This window comes from Rhea americana, unplaced genomic scaffold, assembly GCF_003343005.1.
Source record: "Rhea americana isolate MKP2758 unplaced genomic scaffold, rheAme1 scaffold_260, whole genome shotgun sequence".
Taxonomy (NCBI): domain Eukaryota; kingdom Metazoa; phylum Chordata; class Aves; order Rheiformes; family Rheidae; genus Rhea; species Rhea americana.
The window spans coordinates 792,254-818,111 of NW_028186380.1; the positions used below are offsets into that span (position 1 = coordinate 792,254).

General features: G+C 35.3%; 1 protein-coding gene across 1 annotated transcript in view; it reads right to left on the bottom strand.

Moving 5' to 3' along the window:
• The window catches only part of PPFIA2 (PPFI scaffold protein A2), a 338,119-nt gene that overhangs the window by 56,879 nt on the left and 255,382 nt on the right, over nt 1-25,858 (bottom strand). Inside the window, exons 8-14 of the mRNA XM_085307650.1 lie at nt 13,901-14,122; nt 11,811-11,957; nt 10,189-10,323; nt 2,743-2,829; nt 2,240-2,323; nt 1,748-1,879; nt 727-789 (exon numbers count right to left, since the gene is read on the bottom strand). Of these exons, the coding sequence (XP_085163776.1) occupies nt 727-789; nt 1,748-1,879; nt 2,240-2,323; nt 2,743-2,829; nt 10,189-10,323; nt 11,811-11,957; nt 13,901-14,122 (870 nt within the window). The remainder of the gene's footprint in view (nt 1-726; nt 790-1,747; nt 1,880-2,239; nt 2,324-2,742; nt 2,830-10,188; nt 10,324-11,810; nt 11,958-13,900; nt 14,123-25,858) is intronic.

Here is a 25,858-nt window from a genome sequence, read left to right on the forward strand (position 1 = left end):
GAAAATAACAACTGATTTGCACAGATACGTCTTTTCTATTTTTCTTCAATATATCTGGTTTTGGATGTAATTATATTCTTCCCTAGTATCAAATGGTGCTACGCTTTCAGAATTCTATAAAATTTCTTTTACATGAATTCAACATATAACAAAAACACTTCCTCTATGAATCTAAAGGCAGATATACTGAGCCTCAAGGCAAGTATAACTTGGAAAAAAAATCCAAACATCTGAATCTCAGATWGATATTTATAATTAATCTGACTGGTTCACTAAGCAGTATTAGGGGTTAATCTGCAATGAACTAGAAAAGGTCATTTTCGGCTATATTTAGCATAACACCACTGCACCTGTTAAGAAGAATTGCATCAAATCTAGCAATTATATTCTTCACTGTGAAAGTGTAACCAGCTATGAGTACATCTCTGTTAAACAAGACTTCTTCAGAATTGAAACTGATAGAACAAAAATTCCAGAGCCAGTAAAATTGGTATGAATTTTAGTATTGACTTCCTGAGGCTAGGATTTCAACCATAAACTTGGTTAGAATAATTGTTAGAAACCCTCAATGGCTAGCTGAGGCATTTTGGTGAATAAAGGAATTATCAGTAATAATAGGAAATTTTTCATGCCAGTTGAAGAAGTAAATATACCTTATACATATGTCTAAATAATAACTATATAATATTTGATCAAAATAGATAAAATACTCCTATTTTATAATACCTTGTCATGCAAAGACTCTTCCAGATTCTTCCTGAAACTTTCAGATTCTTGAATTAAAACATTCTAGGAAGTAAAAACAAAATATAGATAAAACTGGAATAAATTAAAGAAATGCTAAATATCAGATACCACTATATACATGCAGCCTCCATACTCAAAGTTAAGTAACAGATCAGCCTTGTTAATCACTGAACTTAAAATTCTTTACCACTTCAGTGTGAGCCCATATTAAATTTGGGACACTAAAATTAACCAAAACCTGTAAGAGCATTTTCTTCCAAGAACAGAAGAAAGCTTGGATTTTTGTTGAACTGAGTGACTCTCATGTTTTACACATCTATTTCTCCTAAGTTCTTCTTTTGACTGATATATCTTACTTTGTAAAACATTTTGTTTCAATGCTGTAACTTAGAAGTATATCCTCTGACAGATTCTGAAATATCTTTCGGAAAATTTTCCCTCAGATCAAACTAGAGGTGAATAAATACAAAAGAAAGAGATTAAGGAAATGATGGACAAAAGGGTTTTATGGTTTGAATTTCACAGGTACATTATATCTTACAGAAAGTTAACACATCGTGGAAAGCCGGTAGACATATTCCCTCTCCTATGGAAGCAGTTCCTTCTCCTGTGAGAAGAGTATTTTATTCTTATTGCACGCAGGAAGGAGGTAAAATTAGCAAGTTGAAATACATTTGAAACATGGCCATCCCCACTTCTAATTCCGCTTTTCTTGCTGTCTCATAGCATTCTGTGGACTGCTTATTTAGAAATTCTGCATCAGTCTTTCCGCTGATAAAAGAGGGACTAACTACTCAGTACACTCAACGCACATTAGACCTGCAAAGATTCTTAAGTGCATACCTGAATTAAGATTTGAATGTATAAACTAAACCACTTTTGTGGTAGTATTTGGAGTGTAAAGAGCTAGTATGATGCCTGCATCCAGATAAAGGCAGAACATGTGCTATTGCAGAGAATCTTTATTAAGCTGAAGTTTACACTGCCCTTTGCACATTACCTTTTCCTCGAGTGCTGCCATTCTCTCTTTTAAGTGTAGCTGCAGACGCTCATTGGACTCTGTCAAAAGCCTGTCTACTGTATCCGACAGCCTTTTGTTGTGCTCCTCATTCATTTTTTCTCTTTGCCTTGCCTTTAATAGAGGATAGAAGGGACAGATTGGTAGGGTTCAAAGGTAACCAATACAGACTTATACCATTAAAAGGCAAAGATTTTTATGGTAACTGAACACATTTAAAGAAATTCCACAAGAAATTTAGTTACAGTTATCAATTAATACACATTCGCTTTTGTACCAGCACAGTACTCAGACAGCTGCAATTCAATGCAAATCACTATGTTCAGATGGTTAAATGGAATGGAAAGATGCTGCCATCACTGCTAAAAATAAAGTATTCACCAGTCAAGAGATTTGTGCACTATAGTTTATAATGTAGCACTATCTCAAATTAAAAGAGTAAAAACATGCAGAAGCTGTCTGCAATACACATACTCTTTGAAGTTCCTGATTCTTCTCCTCAAGTTGAGCTTCTAAATGTCTCATACGTTCTTCAATATTTCCATGTCTTTCTTCTGCCTGTAAAATAACAGAAAGACCTTTTCTGTAATTTAAATGGCTTTGTAAGTCTTTATCTCAGTAAAGTTCAAACAAAACATAAAGCAAGCTACTACTAACTGCAAACTGAGTTTTCAGAAAAGAAACTTTATTTAAACAGGCAGCTGAACAGCATTGCTTGAAATGTGTCAGCTACGAAGGCCTGTTACATCCAAGCATCAGCAAAACATTGGAGTTATTTATGAGCAATGAAATCAGCCAAATGTAACATGCAGACTGTGCATGGTTTGAACACAAACCTGCCATCGTAAAATTGTAAGCTCCTGAAGCACTGAACTGCACGATGGTTGATTATCAATTAAAAAAAAAAAGTTAAAAAAAATGAAAACAAATCAGATGGATTCTATTCAGCAATAGAAAGTAAAGTCCAGTAGGACTACCTTCCTACGTATGGAGATCATTTCTTGTAGTTTAGCTTCCATAACATATTGATAATCATCAGATGAGGTAGAAGAGGTTGGATCAGACTAACAAGTCAAGGAAAAGGAGAGGGACAAAATTGAAAAATCAGAACTAAAGACACTGACACTGAACAGAACACAGCACAGAATGCTTAAAAGAAAAGTGTGACTGAAAATTTAATACTTTTAACTGACAGATTTTTATGTGGAATAAACTACACTGATACTTGATGATTATGATGCRGTTGATGTGGATAAAATGAAAAATAATGGAATGCTAAAAAAAAGCTATCAACCTACACATGGAAGTTCARGGTTAGTGATGACTGGCTGATGACAGACTACTATATAGTGAAATCAAAGCAATACTGTCTAAGAGAATCTAATGTTATTTGGAATTATGGTAAACTAAACACCAGAATATGATTCTGTGAGGCCAATGTCAGAAAGTCCTTTATAGTTTTTCTAGATTTTCTAGGAATGAAAACAATGCATAAATACTAAATCAATGGATTGGTCAATTATAGAACTGTGCAATGTTATGGTATATTCCCTAATTTCTAGAAAGTTGAAAGAACATTAAAAGAGATAGGGCTCAAGGTTTAGTATTCCAATTTAGAATACACTAAATAAGCCCTTTTATCCAAATAAATAATTTAATTTTTATCCCTTTGAAAGGATCCACCCTGATGGATCCCTTTTGCAAGATCAAGGTCATCAGATAAAAGAAGGACCTATAAACAGAAATTAATTAATTGGAACAGAAAGTCATTACTGAATATAGAAATGGTTATCCATCCAAAGATTCATTGCTACTTCTGACAGAAGTTGACCTTAATTAGGTCATCTGTTGCAAAACATGAATGTCCATGTTATTTTCATATTAAACAAGTCTATATTATCATCAAAAATAATAAWAAAAAATCTTAAAGRAGGAGGAATGCTACATTGAAATTGTTGCTATAGAAACGGAAATGTGCATAAGGAATATAGACGATGCCTTTGAGCTGTGGGTCTGTGCTTGTCAAACACAGACTATTTCATTCTTTCAAGTTTTCCCTCTCTCAGAACCAGATCCTGAACTTTCAGTCTTCAGATGAGCAAACCCCAATATGTACAATAAATACTACTTTTGAAATTGTATTTTTTAGCGAGATTGTTGCCTACTATTGATTTATTGGAATAATAATCAGGAATAGATATCAAAATGACTCCAGTTGTACAACATAACTCCAAATCACACACAACTTAAACTTAGAATTATTATCAGGACTGAAATATCAGACAGAAAACAAAATTAGGACCTACAATTTTATAAATCTAAACTGTAGCTCCTGATATGTAGACGTTCAGAAGARAACACTGCCCTGTATAAAAGCAAGAGTTATGCTTAACTTTGAAGACCATTAACTTTACATGCTTTTCAGATTAAGTATGTTTACAAAATTCAAATATTTGMAAAATAACTAAGAAGATAGGATTGAAAAAAAATTCAGTCCCTGGGTGCAGAAACCAGGCCACGTTATCCCTTCCATGACTGACCAAGCTTTATCTTAACAGGAGATAAGCTTTTTTCTCTCTCCCCTCCCAGACTCCTGTCTGCACCACTGGTTGGAGGCTTTCCCTTAATGTGGCTCTAACGTCAGGAGAAAGTTTGAAATCATCACCAAAGCTCTGAGCTCACGATGGAGAAGGATYAAGGAATTCCACCTCACTCGAAACCATTTTCATTGAAGGAGATATAGAACCTGCTGGAGCTATCATCCTACACTAAATTAAACTATTAAACTAAGTTTCATCAGCTGACTGTTTACTATAAATGCAAGTTACTTAATCTTCACTGTCTCCAYACAATCAGTTGCAAGATTATGCAAAAATAATAAAAGCTAGTACTTCAAGATTCATTAAGACTTCTGATATGTAGTCTTGTCTGCTAAAACTTGCCCTTGAAAAGCCAGTTTAGCTAGCTACATCATTCACATTTATTTCTCAAATAAAAATAATAAAAAAAAAAATCCATCCAAATCATGCTATAGCTTATTCCTTAGCAGGAAATTACCTTCTGAATGGATAAAATAATTCTGATACTATGCTTAATTATTACTGGGAAAGGAGGAGGAAGAAAATAATTTTCTGAAGTAGGTATACTATCTCCATACACAATTTACACAATACATAGAAAGAATATATATATAAAGAACTTCTTATAAGAATAAGAAATGCTCATAGAATTCTTACAAATATCTAATTTTGCTTTATTTCATCACTTCCTGCTGTATTAACTGTTTGTGGCTGTAATCCAGTTAGGGGTGTGTATATATATGTATACATATGTACACTTTTATATACACACATACATATAGGTATATGTCAATCTCTTTGCATGATAACCTTCATTTAATAAAAATATTAAAGTGTTGAAAGGTACATCCTTGCTTAAAAACCTTGCTGAATGGGGCTCAGAACACCTCTATTAYGTTTTCTAGTATAAAAAAGAAAAAGGTAATCTCAACACTAAACTCTCTGGCAGGTAAGGGGACTTTAAAATTAATTAAAATTCAATATGYGCTACAATCAAAATAAGTGTCATTATTCTAAATAAATACAACCTGGACAACAAATACAACAACCCTGGACTCTGAAGTTCATAACTGGAAGTTKGATTTCTTCTGTACTGCTTTGCTGAGAGTTAATTGTTTAAAAACTTTCTAAAGTGGAACTTGCATAGCTACTGGCTTGGCAGACCTCACCCTTGATTCTTCTTTTGATACATGACTTACATGACTGTTTTCTATCACTCTGAATAGGAGGATTAGTAAGACATACTGTGTGGCATTCAGCAAGCAGTATTCAAAGCATTTAACCAGCATATTCAGTTATAAATAGATTCATGAAATTGTGCATCTCAGACTGGATTAAAAATACATGGACAAGAACTAACAATGTCTAACCCCCATGAGATACCAGCATGAGTCTTAATGCTCACTTTGCACTTCATATGCTATGAAATAGCAGAGAAATAGCCAGTATAAGCCAGTAATAGACAGGAAAAATTTGCTGTGATGGAATACCAAAGCAGCTTGTATTACTGCTCTCTAACCCTGTTAAAATTCTCCTGCTGCTAATGTGCCCACCAAAAAAATGTTGCTTTCACATCATCTGTTACTATTGGCGCTGCACATTCTCTAGGTCCTTGCACCTTAGTTGAAAAAAAAAAATACAATTTCAGTCATACTGATGCAGAAAGCACCTGTATAGTACAGGTGTCGTCATTCTTCTTCCTCGTGATGAGCTGCAGGAACAAATCTAAACTTTTCTAAGCTAATTTCTGTTTGGAGACCTTGACTTTTGAACACCTGTTATCTCTAGATTTTCTACTTACTTCTTGTGGCACACATTCCTTTGGCTATCTCTTGAATCAGTAAGCTACTCAAGAATAAAACAATACTTTATTGAGCTATACAAGATGGATTTGAAGGTGATCATGGAGACTCAGCCACAGCAACTCACAAACTTAACAGCTACTGATCACATACTCACTTTTAGCCCATTACAAATATGAAGTAAAAGGTGTTGGCTTAAATCACTCCCTTTTCTGATACCCAAACTTTCAGTCACCAGATATTGACATGCTCTTGCCCCTTCTCTTTTCTCTGCTACCTTCTACACCTCTTAGGTGTAGTCAGCACTCCTTTCATTTAGCTCTGCCATCCTTTCTTATTTCACTTCATCCCCCCATCAACACAAAAGCTTCTGTGGAAAGGAGAGCACAGGAGCAGAGGTGGTTTGACTGAACTGTTTAAATGTGGAGTTGTCTCTCGTGCTTCCCTCCTCACAGAAGATTTTCTCATTTTTTTTCCCAGCAGATTAATCAACTTCCTTCAGTGATCATTATCTCTTCCTCCCTTCTTCTCAGAGAAGTTTGCCTTACACTTCTTCCTCCTGCAAGAGACCTTGTCTCCTTTCCATCCTTTCCTCCACAGCTCCTCTTCTCCTTTCACTCTCTTGTTAATTCTTCCCAACTTAATGCAAAATAGATCCCCACATCCTCACAAAACAAGCACTGTATCTCGCTTGCTTTCAATTTTCATGTCATTTTTCTTCACCTTTAAAATTAGCTAAATATGTTACTGTGCTGTGTTTTACTATGATTACAGTATATATGACTGCTGTCTCAGTATCCTCTTCTCTCTCTCGCTGCTTCTTTAATGCAGCTAAGAAGTGCTGTTGGCATTTTTGGTGACCCGTGTACTGGAACGATGGCATAAAATGTGGAAGGCCGTCCTGTGACAGGAGGAGCAAAGGTGTACCCATGCACAAGCCTCCAAGGAGAGAGTGACTTCTGGTGGGAATGACTGAATGGAAGTAGGTGAGTGCAGGTTGTTTCCACTAGACCATTTCCTAACTACGTGAAAGAAGAAATCATCTTCGACAGAATACCCATCCAAAGATGCTGAATGCCCCACTGTCTGTCTCTTCTGAGGAAAAGAAGTGTATTATAGGATAAAGAAAGGTTCAGTTAACTTTGGGAGGTTCATTCTGCTACCAACTGCCTCTTCTCCAGGGCAGGCAAACAAATCACATCGCGAGAGTGAGTACAAGGTGGCTCAATGAATCATGGCAGTCTAGATCCTGGGATACATGCCGAGAGCTGCGCTACTTGTCATGATCAGACAAAATGCCAGTGCAATGGCCAGGCAGGACAGCACAGTACATGGGATCATGCTGTTCCAGGTTAGTCTGCCACAGGTTGACTAACCCTCCAGTTGCTCACCCAATGGTCAGAACACAGTGAAAACAAAGCCAAAGAAAACTTCAAATGATTCAGGTAAATTTATGGGTACTTATCTGAGTTCACTGTATAATCCAAACTTTTGGAAGTTCACTCCTTATGAACTAGTTTGGGCATGGAAAAGTAGCAAAAGACATTCACTAGCCCATACAAAATAAGAAATTTAACTCAAGTTTTAAAAACTGACACAATAGCAGGATCTCATACTACATGAGATACTTTGCAGGATCCCGACCCAGGTTAGGAAGAATATAGTAAGTTGAAGGCAGAACTGTAACATGCATATTTTCAGCTTAAGAAAAAACATCACATCCAAATCCAGAACACATTTGTTCTGTTCTACACGCATATGTAGATAACTTTTTTCACTCACAGCAAAGCAGTCATGGTTTCCAATTTCTCCATAACACCTTCCTTTAATAAACATGTAAGATATATTAGGCTCAACTCACCTTCACTTTCATATCATTGTAACCCCATTAAGCTCAGTGAGGCTACTTTCTTTGAGGTAGTATAAAAGAAAGGAGAATCAAAATTTTGATTTTTTTTTTCAGTGCAGACAAGCTTGTTGATCCAGGGGACTCCTCTTTTACTTTTTAGTATACATCAATCAATATTGCAGTGATCACAGATTACATAGGTAGACTTAAGTTAGTCTGAAGCCARCTAGTTTGAACAGTACTAACAAACCAGATGTATTGGCACAAAGTTCAACACTGTCAAAATTACTTAAGGGTTACTCAGCTTCTTAGGCAGGTTTTTTCAACTTTCTTTGAGTGTCTAGTCTGCTAACAGTACCCCAACCAGCCAATGTAAAACTACTTAAACGAGCTGAAGTGACTATAGCATAGTCACTGGTTCCAGGCTACATTTATGTGATCCATGAAAGATACCAGACTTTAATTTTCAATTTGCATTTTTTTCTTCAGGTTTCTGTGTAATTAGAGAGAAATGGACAGAACTGGCATTAGTCTGACTTCTCACGCTTTCCTTCTTGTGAAAAACTTTGATGAAGTCCATCAAAGTGAACTGGGGTGGTTTATCAGCTCTGTTCACAGTTCTCTAACCACACCAACTGTAACAGTGTAAGAAGGCAAACGGCGATGTATACTGCAGCGTTACGGTCACAATAACAGCAACATCCCTGTGTACTCTGCATGACTGAAATGGGATTTCTTCTTGCAGTATTCGTCATTAATATATGTTCAAGAAAAAACATGCTTGAGACTGCAAAATACTTACTGGTGCCTAATTGCTGAAGAAATTATTCAGGAAAAGTCCTCTTAAAATAGAAAACAATATTTTAAAACTACTAAGGGCATTAGGACATGTGATTAGTTGTTGAATCAGGAAAAAAACCCTGAAAAATGTTAAGTTGCTAAGGGATTGCTCTTATGTCAACCTTATTTTTTTTTTAAAACATAGTAATGTTTGTTTGGTATTTCATGTAACTCTCTTTATGCTAATTCTTTTTTCCACCATTTTCAGTCTGCCTTTCAGGTTCCCACCCATCCATATAAATTTAAAGTGGACAGCACAAAATTTTGATTACTGAATAATGATATTGCCTTAATAAAGTAAAAGCAAAAAAACACCCCATCCCCTCCAAAGCCTCTCCTTCTTGTTAAGTTGCACAAAAATCAGGTTTTATTAATGATCCACTTAGCACTTCTGTATAAACAGAAAAACATGAGAACTGTACAAAACAGAAAAAAATCCATTAAATATAAAAATGGCAAGGCATATAAATAGCCAGAAACATTCTAAGATGACTTTTCTCTGTTGCTGAGGATAAATCAGAATGATACGTAATGCACGCTTTCAAATATGGATTTTTTTCTTCCTATTTTCTAATCAGACAACAACGAAAACCATGTTATCATTATATGTCTTAATGAGGTTGATAATACCTGAACTAGAGTTTTAACTGCATGCATACCTGAAAGTATTATAGAGGCCAAGTATGATAACCACACTACTGAAAATTTGTTTTTATCTTCATATTTTTCTGCAAGAAAGCTGCCATGTAACAAACTGCTATCGGAAAAAGCACGCTGCTCGTAGTCCTCACGGGGYTGCATGTTTGTCTTTGTGACTACACAACACAAAGAATGATTAAAACAAGCCTCATTAAGTATGTACCGCAAGTACGTAGCGCGTGATGTCCTCAATTGTCTTGCACAAATGATCCCAGCTACCATTAAGATTTCATTTTATAGCATTCTTGGAGATGAAAATAACTGCTGTTTCATAAGCATGGTGTATGAAAACATCAAGGACAACTATGACTTTTTTTTTTCTCCTTTTCCTTAAATTGGAAACTTTGACATAGTAAAATCTTCCTAAGTTAATTAATATATTGGAAATCTATGACTCTCTTATAAATGCACTGTAGGCTAACTTACAAATAACTATGTCACCTGCCATCAAAATGATAAGAATTACAAACAGAGAATTGAGAACACCGTTGGTTAATACTAACTTGTGGTACATACTTATCAGGAAACATTTTCGAAAACCTTTGCGAATCAGCTTGAGAGCACATTGTTTTTGTCCCTGAAGTGAGGAATCTGGATGCAAATCGAAGTTAATCAGCGAGGGCTCTGATACGAGCCTGTTTCTCAGTGCAGTACCTTTGTGAGGGCCGCGATTCTCTGCGCCAGCTCAGCCTCCACTTCGGGTAAGGTTTCAGCCTTCCGCATGGTCTGCTGCAGTTTCTGCTCCGCCAGCTCCAGGCGCTCTTGCAGCTGCCTATTTTTTTCTTCCAGCTGAAGGCCAAAGATAGAAAGAACTATACGTAACGAAGCAGAATTCATTATCATATCCTGGTTGCTGTTTGGTTACGGTTGCAGAGATATTGTTTGTTGTGAATCTATAATTAGACCTCATTTTACATCAGTAAAATTTTTTAATCCTTGAAAACAACCAAAGAAAAATAAGGCTTCAAAATATTTTGAAAACTGAAGTATTTTCTAGCCTAATGAGATATACTACATGCTTAAGAATTCATAAATGGCTTAGTAAGTGTTACCCACTCTCCTGTTCACTCTAAGTAATAAAAGCCATAATGAAAAAGGAGTGTGCTTTTAAATTGTTTTTTAATCATTCAAAAGCATAAAAAGGTATGCTTTTCACATTGCAATGCTGCAAATGAACTATAAGTCTTTCTTGTACATGTTCTAAGCCTAGTTCTATTAGTCACTGTTCTGAGTAGGTAGTTCTCGACAGCACAGTATGACTCACGATGGTAGCAATAAAATCTCTATAGACAGATGCAGCTACCTTGTTTTTTTCTATTTTTTATATGGTTGAAGATATATCTAAAAATAGTCAAAGCAAGCTGGTAGAAATCAAAGAGTTTGTGTTCTGATGCTTTAATTTTGCTGAACATATGTATATATAGACAGAGAGACGTCTGTGTGGGGTGTGTGTGTGTGTGTGTGTGTGTGTGTGTGTGTGTGTGTGCGCGCGTATAAAAACATATCTGCATACAATTACAGAAACAGAGATCACACAGGCTTATTTCCCTGGTAGCATGTTATATTGTTTGAAGACATGATAGGTGGAAAAGAATTAAGTCTGATACTGAGAAAGAGGAGCAATTTCATCTTTTACAGTTTAAATAATATTCACTTCATGTTAGCTTTCAGTTCACACTGTATTCTTCAAATTATAAACAACGTTTTCTGTTCACTTTACACTATAGCTTTTGGAATCACCTTGGAGACAAGGTGCCATGGGAGAAAGCATATAATCTGTTTATACTCTTTTATAAAAAAGATCTTCACTGGTAGTTTAATCATCTCTGTAAAATCCTTTCTATGCACTACTGATACTTGAAATCCTTATGATCTCTTTTACACAAATTTTGGTCTTTCCTGCAGAAATGACCTTTTTTTCCTGTTTATACCTTTCTGTTCTGATTTTTGTTTTAAAAAATTAAAAATAAATCTTAGGAAAATGTTATGTAAGAAATCCTCCACTTAGGGGGATAAGTTGATGTGTATTTATGCAAGATGCTGTTAGAAAACACTTACTGTATGGTGTTGAATGCACACATTAACTTGATCTTCATAGATATATGACATGAAGCTTAGAAATGCTCAACAACTTAATTTTCTTTGCATAAGTCATCCATCGATTTAGAATGAGCAGCTTGAACTAACAGAAACCTCCTACTATAGATCTGGCCCCATTTTATGGGTTAACTTTCATGCTGCATGAAGAAAGCAACTGACTGATGCAGATACTCAACCTGTCGTAGGATGGCTTCCTTGTTTGCCAGTTCATTCTCCAGCTTATCGTTCATGTCATGTATGGAGGTGGATTCTCTCTGTGCACTGAGGTAGCGCTTCTCCAGCGTAGTGATTCTTTCTTCCATATCTTCTTTTTGTGCCATTGCCTAACATGTAACATGACCAAAAAAAAAAAAGAACCATGCAATTAAAATCCCACATAGTTTAATTTTTATGCTAGCATTAGAAAGGGGTGTAAAGTATGCTCAACAGTGATTTTTATATTTTAAAATAATTTGTTCCCTCTGGGATTTCTCATAAAGATGATATTTAAAGTGGTCGCTATTGAGTAGAGCAATTCTCACCTTTTATATATTTTTGTAGTGTCTACATATTTCAAGGCAAAGCAAACATAGCAAACTCAGCTCATATTTATTTGTTTGTTTAAGAATAGTAGACTTGATCAGAATATTTATATAATCACATAATAATATAAATATCACAGTGGGTTGATGTGGGAAAGACACATATGCACATTTTTACTTTTATTCTTGAGTATTCTGCAGGATGGCGCCAGTGAAGACAATAACTGTAATTTAGATAGATTATTCATTAGCAATGAACTGGGTATTCCACTTCAATTCATTTTATTGAAAGTAGAAAATATTATTAGTTTACATGTTGGCACATAGTCTTTGACAATGAAAATATTTACTTATGAACAYATCTTGTCATATGTGTTATGTTATATTATGAAAGCAGTACTGTTGAAATAAGTAAGGTTATTTTTAAAGCGAGACATCATGAATAAATAAATTGATCCACATAGCTAGTCCTAAGATGGACTAGACAAGGTCATCTTTTGCATATTGCTGAAAGAAATTACATAAGTAATAATAATTACTTAATTCTTCAGTAGTATTATGTAAGCCTTTTTGGATGCACAGCATTTTCTGCATTGGGAAAGAATGCATTTTCTGCATTTTTTTGATGTCCTATGAAATAACMAAAAAAGGGCACCTTCACCTTCATTTTTATAGGTAGGTTTTTGCATTGATGTTTGGTAMTTTTTCTACACGCAAATCTATCAGTGGTCAGTTTGCTTTTAGCTTAGGAAGCAAATGGATGAAAGCACAGAAGCTGGTGTAATGAGATTATCTGAGAGAGAAACAATGTGGCAATTAGAGTGGTAATCCACGTGCCCAGGAAACAGTAGTATTGTCAGGAGATAGGTGATAACGGRAATGTTAGACAGCTAAGTGAAAGGAAAAACCTATCAGTGCAAACTATATTTTGTAACTTGACAAAAATGATATAATATTGAAAATAGAATAAATACATGCAAAGATACTTCTGGGCTATGTCAGGTAATAGAAGTTCTGCAGGAAAGTTTCTTCCAGAACASTAGAAAGAGCATGTTAATATATAAATATATATATACACACATTTATACATTTCTATTGTAGAAAGCAATGTATCAGAGATAACCACCCTAACTCCAAAATGAGAAGATTATAAAAGCAGACCATCCTCATGGTATTGAGCTCCACATAAGAGCTGTTTTAGAGGACACCACAGAAAGCCACAAACTTAAGAGAGGAAAAGAAAAGGAAAATGGAAATACATTTCCATGCAAGCCATGGATGTTTCCTGATGTTTGCACACAAYAGAGACAAAATTTTGAAACTGATTTGTTGAGAGGGGAAGAGCATATTAGACCAAGGGTGATGAAGTTGCCAGACATGATTACATAAATAATACTGTTTTATAAGAACAACCGAGATTTTTAAAAACAAACTTTTAATTAAATTATCTACTAACCAGTGCTTCTGTTAGATAGAGTTCATCATAAGAACTTGAAATGACTGAAAACCTGGCTAGAACCTACACTAATAATGCTAAATAACAGAGGATAGCCCTTCTTCCTATTAAAGCTTCACATACACAAATTTGCTTTTATGACTGCTTTCTTATAAATTTCCATTACTATTTTTAAYGTATATTTTGTGTTTCCTAGCTACAAGGGTACTTTTGCTTCCCATATTTATYGGTCCTAATCAGTTTGTATCAACTGTGAAACAGTGCGAGGTGCTTGTGGTGAGCTCCTTACCTCTCTAATGTCTCTCTGGTATTTACTGTTCATTTCTTCCGTTTTAATGAGCTCCTTTCTGGCAGTCTCTGCTTCCTGCTCTACCTCGCCCACCCGGGAGGACAGCGCAGCCAGACGCTCCTTCATTTGTGCCATTTCATAGTTCTGCTTTTCAAGCAGTTCCTGAAGTTCCACAACTTGACTGGTATCATCATTTGAGTCTATAGAGCCATTTGAAAGGCGCTGTTAACAGAAAAGTGACATTATTACTACACTTTAATGTAAACGCTACCTAAAAAATATTTAAGCCAAAGGTTATTTTAAAAAAATCATAGGAGCAGTGAGGAGGGGAAAAAAACACAGTAATTTTAACTATAGGTAAGACAGGTGTAATTANAAAAAAAAAAAAAAAAAAAAAAAAAAAAAAAAAAAAAAAAAAGTAAAAAGCTTAATATTCATATCAAGGGATTCCAAAATACTACACCACGTAGAGACAGAAATGTTTGCATTAACAGCAGAATGCTATACAAGAATAGCATTAGTTTAACATTAAAGCCATTCAAGTACAGATTGCAATACTACTTCTAAAAAGCACCAAACAGCATATATATACCTTAGCTAAACTAATATATCACTTAAACTTACTCAAAGTCCATCTCACTTGCAAAATAGGCCACAACTGCAGACAGGAAATAACACTTTAATAAATCACATTTCACTGTACCAGAAAGTGGAGTCTAGTCAACCTACTGGCTAAATCTACATCAGAAGCAAGTTCTGCTAAAGTAATCTGTGTACCAATGAAAGCTCTGATATGAATAGAGGAAAAAAATCCAAGACATGTTATTGAATTTGGAATGTGATCCTARGAATATGACTTATAGTGCATGATTCTAGGATAAAAAGAGTATTTACTAGCAGGACTTGCTGGCATTTCTTTGTTAGTATAGATAGTCACATTATGCCTTTTCCAGCACATTCTAGGTTGTATTTTGACACAGATTTAACTATCTCACATTAGGAAAAAAAAACAAGAACAAAAAACAGAACCCAAACCCAAGATGATTTGTTTCTAAACTATACTATGGAACAATAAAATCAAARTTGTCATTAACTTTCTTGATTAGAGGCAATTTTATCATGTTAAGGCTATATACAATTTATTCTCATAAACACATGGGAGCAAAGTATTTCAGTGTAACTATTACTTYACATAGGTTTCTGATCTCAAAAACCATCATAAGAGATTATTGTTCCTAAAGTGTATCTATTGTGTTTCAGATGGTTGGGGTATAGCAATGCATACATGAAATATGCCTAGCAAGATTCTAGAAGAAAACAAACACCATTAGCACTTCTGTATTAYTGTTGTCAAAATATATCTATACTTAAGTCTAACGACAAATTCCAAGAACACTACTTCGTTCAATGGCTTTTGCAATATTATTTCTCAAAGCAACCATAAAATAAAGCCAGATCAAGACCACCTGCCCCTCTGCGGATCACTGAATAAAATTATTTTACTGTAAAAATTCATTCCATTGAATAGCTCATCTCCAAAATTGCTTTTTGTATACTACTTAATTATATTATCTTGATGTTTTATGTTAGCTGCTGAACCAACACTGATCTACTTGCAGGATACAATGGTAAAATGACAATAGCAATTTAAAATCTAAGATACATTGGTTGTTGTCTGGAAAATGTTGTTACTGTACTTGAAACAAATTCTAATTCATATGCTGGAATCACATACATAAATAAAATAGTATTCAAACAAGATAAAACATTTTTACTCTAATACTTYATTCCATTGTGTAAACTTCAGACAACTCTATTTATTTATGACTGTTGTGTGTCTTTTATGGTTTTAATCACATACAGTAATTTTAGTAGTTGTGACAGATGAACAAATTTTAGCAGTGTTTAGTTTGCCCTACAATTCTCTAAATAGCAGTTCATGAATTGCAACTAARTTATAGTAAGGCAAACATCAAATATGAAACTCAATAATGTGATTATGTGCTCTATGTGACATAAGCCATGATCATTTTGAAACAGCAGCTTCCAATATATAGGAATTATATATTCATTGATACTAGAAATATGTTTTAAACTTTTACGTGTAAYGAGAATAATAAGGAAAAAACACACACAAATAAAATGTGAAGGATATAGAAATAAACCACCAGGGAAATCTTATCTTATAAGATATCTTACCTTATCTAAGATTTATGCAGAGAGAGATAAAAATGTATTCACAATTAATCCCTCACCAATAAACAAATGCTATGAAAGCCAATTATTCATGAATGAATTTTAATTTATGCATAGAAACTTCTCTCTTAAATATCTGAATAGCTTTTGGGACARGCTCTTGAATCCTACCATTGTTCACTTTTGCTTTAGATTATTCCAATATTCACATATACAGCTGTTTGACATTTGAGATTTCCAACTTTCAAAAAAATGTCCACAATTTTATTTTTCTTAATTTGGTTGGGATGAAAAATACCCTTCTCTTCAATTATTARTAAAAATAAATAAAAACACCCCTTAAGAAATATGTCTTTAGAATTTTGAAATATACTTTCAAAAGTTTGCCTTGGAATTTTAAGTGGCATTTTATGCCTTTACATTATTTCATGACATGTCCTTTATACAGGTACATTACATAGAGTAATGACTCCAATAAATCACACAGAAAATTATTAAACATTAAYCCAAGAAATATTTGACATTTCAAGATCTTAGAAGAGTATTAGACAACAGCTTTTATACAGTCATACTTCACCCCCTCTCCCAAACTAAAAGGGCTCCAATGTCTCCTTCCTAACTGGCTTTTGAAGGGCAGCTAAGCCCTCCCCACCCCCATTTTTATCTGGCTGAAACTTCTGTGCTGAAATATTTCCCAATATGCAAACAGTTTACTGTTGATGATAACGTGGATTTAGCAAATCAATTTGCAAACAATTAGTTGAATGCTTATGATAACATCCCTAAGTTAAACAAAACAAAACAAACTCAGAAAACCTAACTACACTTGAAATCTTGTCAACAGAGCACTTACAAAAAAAAATTCCAAAGCAGGCATTCTTAACTATCATAGCCTTACACTAACCTAAAATCCCTAATATATGTAAGAATAGTGACAAATGACTATAGAAGGAAAAAAAAAAAAAAAGAAAGCAATGAAAGTAAGTTGAAAGATTTGTGAAGACTTTGAAGTAGGGCAACAATATTAAAGAAAACTTTCTAATTGCTTGAAACATACTATCATAGAAAAAAARCTGTACATAGTCTGGCTTACAGGTCAGTCGTTCTGATAGTCACCACTATGAAATTTGTTATAGAGTTCATCAAACATAGCTGTGAAAAAGCTACATATATGCACACTCTTTAGTATCAATAATTTGCCATAAAAGAAGGGTTCTACAATCAGTGGCTTTTTTTCCTTTAAAAACACGTTTTTGAGATGTGGCAAATAGCTCATATGTTCCAATGCTTTACTTTTTCACTAGTTACTTTATCTTACACAAGATAGCCCATCTGTTTCCTTCTATTACTTCTACTTTTTTAGACTGCAGTGAGTACACCACCACTATCACCACACATTTTTTCACTGGATCTTCCTTGCTTTCTCTAGACAGCAAGGGAAAGAGCTACAGGAAGGTGTTGTGTCTGTTTATTTTATTTATTTATTTWAAGGTTCTTCCAGCTAGGTCTACTTGGATCAGGAGTAGCCCTGAATCTACTTYAGTTATGTAATACCACGTGGTTTAGTAGGATAGGGAAAGCGAGAAAGTTGGTTCTCTGATCTCATKCCTTTCTTCACTGTTAATTCTGTACATTCAAACATTTCAACTATTCAAACAATTTAACTATTAAAAGCTTTAATAACAGCACTATTCACCCAGCAATGGTTATATTGTAAAAAATCTTGTTTTGACTGAAAGGCAAAGTTGAGGCACACACGGGAGAGCCACTTCTTGTGAACATTTCGCAGTGACACGATAGCGACAGAATAAGGACTTCGGGCTACGGCCTATACTGCATTTTCATAGCTTATGGATAAACTCAGTCAGCTGGCCTCAAAATCAAGGCATTTCCTAACACTCATGTGTCAGCATATATGAATTCATACGTTGCTGTGTGACAGGCAACTTATTTCCATGGCAGTTTCACTAATGCATTTTCATGAACTTTCATGAACTGTTTGCAATAGTACATTGGAAAATATTAAGGAAGGACATGTTCAGCTATCCAGATAATAAGACAGGAAAGAAAAAAAACAATGGCCAAGAAAGGGCATTTTCTCCAAAGTCCAGTAGCGGAAGATTTCTCCCTTAGAAGGAAAGACAGGGTTGACTCCTATCGTTTTTTTCCAGTGCATGACGATACACAGGCCATTTTTGAGAAAACACAGGCTAGGGAAAACAATTTTAGCAAAGATAAGGAGTTAATGAGAACAGAAGATAGAATTGAAAACCCACTCCTAATGCTGAAAGGAACCACAAGAATAGTCTGAGAACAGAAGTAAATTGAAAGTTGATGTAGGCAGCATGATGCAGGCAGGAAAGTAGATACTCTGCACAGAGTAGTCCGTCAAAAGGTGGAAGAAAAAAAATATGAGGAGACCAGAAGCAAGAGACGTAAACAGTGATCTAGTTTCTACCTTAAGCCAATTGTATAAGGTTTCTACCCAGACTGTATCAAGACAGAAAGCAACTAAAACATGTTTTAGAATGTTTTAGATTAAATTCTGAAATTCTTTTGTATTCTCAGTATTTGAGGACTAGAATTCTTTGTTATATTAGCAAAAAAGATATGCAAATCTCTTCCCATCCTCTCCGTATTTTATTTAGAGCAGCCAACTTCAGTCACATAGACAGCTGAATTAGGGTCAAAGTACAACAACATCTCATTCGTACTTCCTTCGTTGCACTGTTGTACGCCATCACGGAACTTTGCTGAAGAAGAGAGCGCATTAGTCAGTGAACATGAAGAACAAGAGATTTTACACTATTGCTTAGAAGTATCAAACCTGCTATTCATGGTTTTCAAGCTGCATACTGTATACCAGAAAGCACAGCACACTGACTGTAAATGTTTTCCATAAGGAGCTGTTCATACCAAACCTGCAGAAATATCCCAGCTTAAGTCAAGTATTCCCAAATAAGAATAGAAAGTAACCTTAATCCTTTCTCCCATTTTATTCATAGATATTTTTGATTCTAGTGCACAAAAGAACCTCAAACCAAAGTCATATAGGACAGGGAAATGACTATTAATGGAGTTGAAACAAGAAGCTGGAATGACCTGGATTCAACTCTTAGCAATACTTAGTTTTCAGTATGGCCTTGGTATATGCTACATTTCTACAGCTGATCACCTACAGAATAAGGAGAGTGGCATGATCTTTYTCCATAATGGCCTTGGGAAGCTTAACTCATTCACGGATTCTTAAAAAGCAAAGCAGAAACACTTTTTTAATTCTGTGGCTGAAGCATAAAATATATATATTAAAATGTTTTTTGTTACATTGTGTTATGGTACCACACAACTAAAGAAAAGAAGCCATCTAAAGAGAAGAAGCTATAATTGTGCATGGAATTAATTTAAAATCATGACATCCCCAACAAAGAGAAGTTATGGTGTTGACAGAGAAATCACATTCCATACACAGTATTTCAGAGATACTGTTGCTTCATAAAGAAAGCTTTTTTAGTTACTCAAATACAGCAATACAAGCCAGAAGGAGAAACAGAACTGAGGTGATAGAATCACCAAATAAATCTGATGACAGTGATGGAATTAACTACAACAAAGGAAGCATACCACAGAGCAAATCAAAGTTCAAAAATACCCTGTGGGACTGAATGCCACAGAGGGCAATGGGGATTAAACAAGAAAAAAATGTCTGTGAAAAAAGTCTTTGGTTTGCTGATGGTCTGTGGAAGTGGAAGAGAAACAGATGTTCACATTTCCTATTGCTGAACAGTAGGAAGAGGAAACCAACATCCCTGATACCGGATTTTCTTCCTTTCAAGATCAAAAAAGCACAGCAGCAAAGCAATTTGCTGCTTGGATAGAAGGAGCGTCAGCAGGGAGAAGGCAGTAAACTGAGCCMTCTCCCTATACCATTGCTTCCCTCCCCTATTCTGCCTGCCCTAAAGCAATAAAAGGAAAATCACACACTGGCTTCTAGTAAAAAACAAAAAAACCCACAAAGGAATAAGGGTTAAAGGAAGAAAGAAAAGAGCRTAAAATAAGACTAACTCAGAATATTATAGCCTCTGCTTATGCATTTCATATTGCCCATAAGTATAAAACTTCAGTGTTAAAGCTAATTTAAAATAGTGCTAGGCTTGATGTGTGAAAGTACAGAGAAGTTTCTATTAGATAGAAGGGAAATGAAGCTTCTATGGATTCAGAGAAGAGACASGTTAATTTGTATGAAACACAGACAAAAAAGAGCTACTTCCTCATAAAGTTAAAGATCTGACTGAGAAAAGTATTAATTGTGTAAATAATGCAATTTCACATCATCATTAAATCCCTGTGCTGTAATATTGAGAACTCATGCAGACACACACACACACCTACTGAGCATCAAAGTACATACTAAATATTTGCCTAAAGATCCTTTYAGAGAGAACATCATGCACTGCTCCAGACTTACTACTCAGACTCTTGAAGCCTTCTAGCGCCAGCTGCAGCCCTTCCCCTCTTTTTTCTTTCACTCTGAAAACTCTTTTCCTTCCCAGGTGTGTCAAGCCATCAATCTTCATTAAGTCTCCTTCAGCACATGCTTCTTTAATTAGGTTCATCAATATTAATCCAGAAAGGAATGTTTAGAAAACCAGAAAGATAGCTGCACTGCTAACCCATCATCTGATTATCAAATTTAGTTTGTGTGTGAAGTGTATTTATCTCCTTAAATTAGAATGTGAATCCTTTGGGGAAAAGAGCATGTCTCCCACTACTTCTTATACACTAGGCATACTGATTGCACTCAGTAAAGAGYGAAGAAACCCCTCCTCCCCCTTTCTGAAAACTTTCTCTAAGCTACAAACAACCCTTGCAGGTCAGTGTTAAATCCTTCATGTGTTCTCTTTTTAAACTGCTCCTCCAGAGGAGCTCCAGGTGCCCTGCCTTCACTCCATTATCCGCTATCCCATATGCTGCCAGTTAAAATGATTTAGTCCCCCCATAGCAACAGGGCATAGATGGTATAAATTAATACCTAAAACCAGAAACTGAAAACTTTCTTCTTTTCTACTGGCTATTCAAAGTGACCAGCTGAGGAGCAGAACAATGACAGTCAAGTCTAAAATCAGAATGGGTTCTGCTGATTGCTCAGAATGAGACCTCTTATTTTTATTACACTATCTCCTCTGAACGTTTTAACCCACTCTGAGTTTGCTTTAGCAAAACACATCCTTACTCCTACAGGATATGGTATCTACAACTGCTGTCAATGTTTTAAGTGATTTCAGTATTTATAAACTACTGGGGTTTTGATTTAACTATTGGAATATGATAGTGTGATGACTAAGATGAAAAAATGTGATTCCTAACTAATCTGAATGTGACTGCCTGAGGTATATTATAAGRTAGCATAACCCCAACTGCCTAATACATATTAAAAGTATATACAGATCTGGGTTCCTCTTAAAATATAGTGTAATTTGTTGAGGACAAAAAGGTCTTACTTGCACTTTACCTGTCTTGGTAYACATAGATGTTTTCATGTGTAGTTTATTACTCTGTGGGAAGGTAAAACTACTCTGAGTACAGGTGGTACAAGTATGGTAATACTTGTTTTAAAAAATAAAATCATAAAGCTAGTTAAAGAGTAGTAGTACTAGTACCATTAGGAACACACAAGGAAAGGTCCATTATTAGTAGGTTATATGYATCACAGCAACACATGAAATTTTAAAAAATAAATAAAGGCACCACATAAGGACAAATTGGCTTTGTACTGCACCAGCATTTACAAGTTGCAGTTACAAATGTCAGCAATAAAGTTTAAAAATAAAACAGTGCATTTACAAGGAAAAATACCTTGATTTAACACTGTACTGAAATGCTTAACTTTCATGTCTTCAGTATAACAGAAACCCACACTGAAGTGCTTTGTCAAGCAGAAGTCCTTCTATGCAGATAGGGTGTCTCTGAAGATAAAAATAGTTATTCCCCAGACCAATTAATCTCTCATAAAACTTCATTAACTTCAAAAGCATTATAGCAATGTTTTGTTATATGCTTGAATTAAATGATGAAGCATGGAATTTACTCTGGAATAATGTCTTACACGGGCTATTGATTATAAGTGAAAGAGGTGCTTTCATGGTAGACATTCAAAGTATACAGACAAGAGAARGCGAAATGTTTTCCAAAGCAACTTCAATCCTTCCCAATTTGCACATGAGCATTTCTGAAAACATTCCATTTTACTCAAGATATCCAATTTCCATGGCGTGGATGGAAGTTCAAATAAATATCTGCAAGAAAYTACTTTATTTGAAAACTTATTCTGAGTATTTTATTTTTGGGGGTCCATCAAGCACCACTTTAAAGGAACACAATTTGCAGAAAGAAATGTGCTTACAACAAAATCCTGTGCTTACAACTATGAACACCTGAAACTCATTCTTAATTCTTGCCCCAGCTATACAAGGTAGACAGCGCATGTGACGGTGCATGGGTTCAGGCTAAATTTGTCTTTAARTGTACTAATTACTATTGTAGTAAGGAAAAGATTACATTTGGGGTACCTTGATGTACTTTGCTTCAAACTGAAAGAAATATTGAGAAAAAAGTATTTMTTTCCTCCAGTCTGACCACAGTCGTTGACTGGATATAGGTGAAGATGAATGCTAGTTAAAATGGCAAATAAAAGAAGAAAATATAGCTTCCTCAAGTAATATATGACTTTATATACTTCTAGGTACTCTTATATGCCTTTGTGTATATCCTTTTACAGTCATTCATCAGGAAAACAAGCTAACTGGTGATAAAGCAAAAATCCATAAAATTGTACTTTTTATACTGCTAGTGTCACATTAAATATATATGTGTATTTATCTGTACGTATAAAATATATTACTTTTCTTTGTGGAATTTTTCACTAAAAGGATTAGGTATTYATAATGTTAATAACATGGACAATAAGACTATTCAGAGTAACTTCAGATATGGTAGGAAAAAATGTTTCAGATATAGTTCTATCGATATACTGTAAATGTCTTACAGGCATAATGTAGAATATTTCTTTGTTTTGAGGGAGTTTCTCTTACAGTTTATCTCTCACACAGTTTAGAACTCAGAAGAAAAAGTGCTAGATTAGYTGGATCATTGGAACGCCCAAAATTTCTTTATTTCCTCTTTCCTTTAAATTTTCTCTTATGCATTTAAATGAAATAATATTATTTGAGATACTTTTTTAAAAAGTGGCCAAAAAAAACCCCATGTCTGGGGGTCTACGTATTCATGGATTCTTGGAGATCTACATACTCACACTTTTGTTTCCCATACTCATTATTTGTCGTTGTTTCATTTGTTTTACTATCAGAAGAACTATTTGTGTTCTTTCAGTGCTTTAAACTTCTCTTTGTCCTTGATGCATGTGAATTGGCCACCTAGTTGTCAAGGAGAAGAACATATGTCACGCTTTATCATCTCATAAAACTGCTGTTGCAGCCAGAGTTCTGAAGCAATTATTTAATTTAATATCACTTTTATTGGGAAATACTACATTACTCTAGGAATCCTTAGCGCTTCAATAAGCGAACATTGCTCATGATTGCAGAATTTAAAATGATGCTCCGGCTGCCGTGTAATCACAGAGCTGGTAGTCTCTAAGAGGTCAGCTAGCTCACCACCCTGCAGTCTGCACTGCATGCTGTCTCAGATGTAGGATGTTTCTCTTTAAAAAATCCTTTAAAAATTCCAGTTCTGGAGGCTTTTCCTCTCAGGAACCTCTTGTAGTGTTTCACTGTCCTCRTTGTTCACAAGTTTTACCTTGACTGTTTCTCTCCATATCTGACAGTACATTTTATATATTTGAAGATTATTATTCTGTCTCCCTTAGTCTTTTCTTTTTATGCTTTAAGCCTACATATTGAAAATCCTTCTCACAGGTTATRTTCTCTAGATTTCTGATCATTTTTATTGCTCTCTTCTGAATTCTCCTCTAAACAGTCCTCGTCTCTCTTTAAGTTAGGGACCCAAAACTGGATACACGACTTCAGCTGAAGCTCTAMCTTTGCTGAGCAGGCACAGAAATATTTGTTATGTCCAGCAGGTCCTAGTCCTGTTTACCTATTTATTCCTTCATGACATATGGCTTCATAGTGTTGATCCATGATATTTTTATCATCTACACTAATCTCCAGATCCATTTTTACAGAATTACTACAAGCCTGTTTCCCATACCTGATAGGGGCCATGTTTGTTCATTCCAGCCTTCCCATACTTTGTATGAATTCTTAAAAAAAAACTTCTAGGATTTACCAAGCAGCTCTTTATATGYCAAGGAATAAAGTTTATTCCCTGCCTGAGGCTCTCATCCTACCTCAGTCACTGTGACCCTAAGTTATCCTTTGTATAGGTCCTGCATTCTGAATAATCCTGCTTGCCGCTCATAAGAAACTTGGTCCATTTTATATTTCCTTTTGTGATCTACAGTAGATCCTTATCCAAAGGGATTGCAAATGTTTTCCTATTTAGTCTTCAACTAGATGATAACTTTATTTTTCTACATTGCCTCACTAGCTACCTTTTTAATTTAAATTCTATTATAAAAATCCATATCCTTCCTGGTTATCCTAAGGGTTGTGATTGAAGGCATCTGGTTTTTTTTAAGTGTCTCCTCTCTCTGTTGAATCTTATGTGAACATTTTGTCTCTAAGTCTCTACTGATCAAAGGCACTTTCCTGCTTTTCCATGAGGTATACTGATTTTTGCCTATCTTCTCACAAAACATTATCCTAAAGCTTAGAAAAAACAAAGCTCACCCGGAAACACCACCTATGCAGCCACACTTTCATCTACAGGATTCATCTTCCTTTCTGAGTTACTGAGCTTTTTAGTGAGAACTGATGAGAACATCAGAACTCTCTGCTCCCAGAACTTCATTGTCACTTTTGGTTTGCTTARGACAAATAATCTCCTGCATTATTGCTGGTGCTCACAGGCATAAGCAATTTGAAGGCGGCAGACAAACTTTGRTAATTCTTTACGAACATCTTGCACTCAAATTCCCCCAGGGGTATGTGAGGTACAATAGACCTCAGCCTTTTGCTGTCACCAGGGGTTCATTGGCCATTGCTCACTACAGGCCGCTTCAGAGATAGGAAACTATTAGTATTGAGAAGCGAACACAGGCTGCTGCCCTGCAGAATGCCGAGCTCCTTCTCCACTGTTTGTGCCAAGCAGAACTTCATACACAGCCAGCTTCTTTCCTTTAACACTCCCRTATGCATCTTTCAATGCCTGATGATCACTAACATTTCTCATCTTCCCTACCTGCTTCCCAATAGATTTACCAGGTGGCACTTTATKCAGTGGGAATACTGCCTTTCCTGGCCTTCATTTGGGGAACCAAGCCTCCATCCTTGCAGACCAAGTGAAGGATCTGGATGGAGGCAAGTGGTGTCTGATGTTCACAGATCAAGGTAGAGGAATATCTGATAACAGAAATGGTTAYATCTTCATTCCTGGGTATGTGATCTTTGTCAGGTTTCTTTAAATAATTTTTCAAAATCCTTTGAAAAYACTTCTGTATCCTGTCTCTGCAAGTTTCTGTATTTGCTAGCTTTTAAATTTCTCTTGCCTACGTAACATAGCTTAGGAGCTCTGTCTTTGTAGAGCAGAAATGTTARCATACTTGGTCAAGGTCCTCACTACAGAACATTTGTTGCCTTATCTGTTCAGTTAGCTCGCATCCACCTGCTAATGGAAAACACCTAC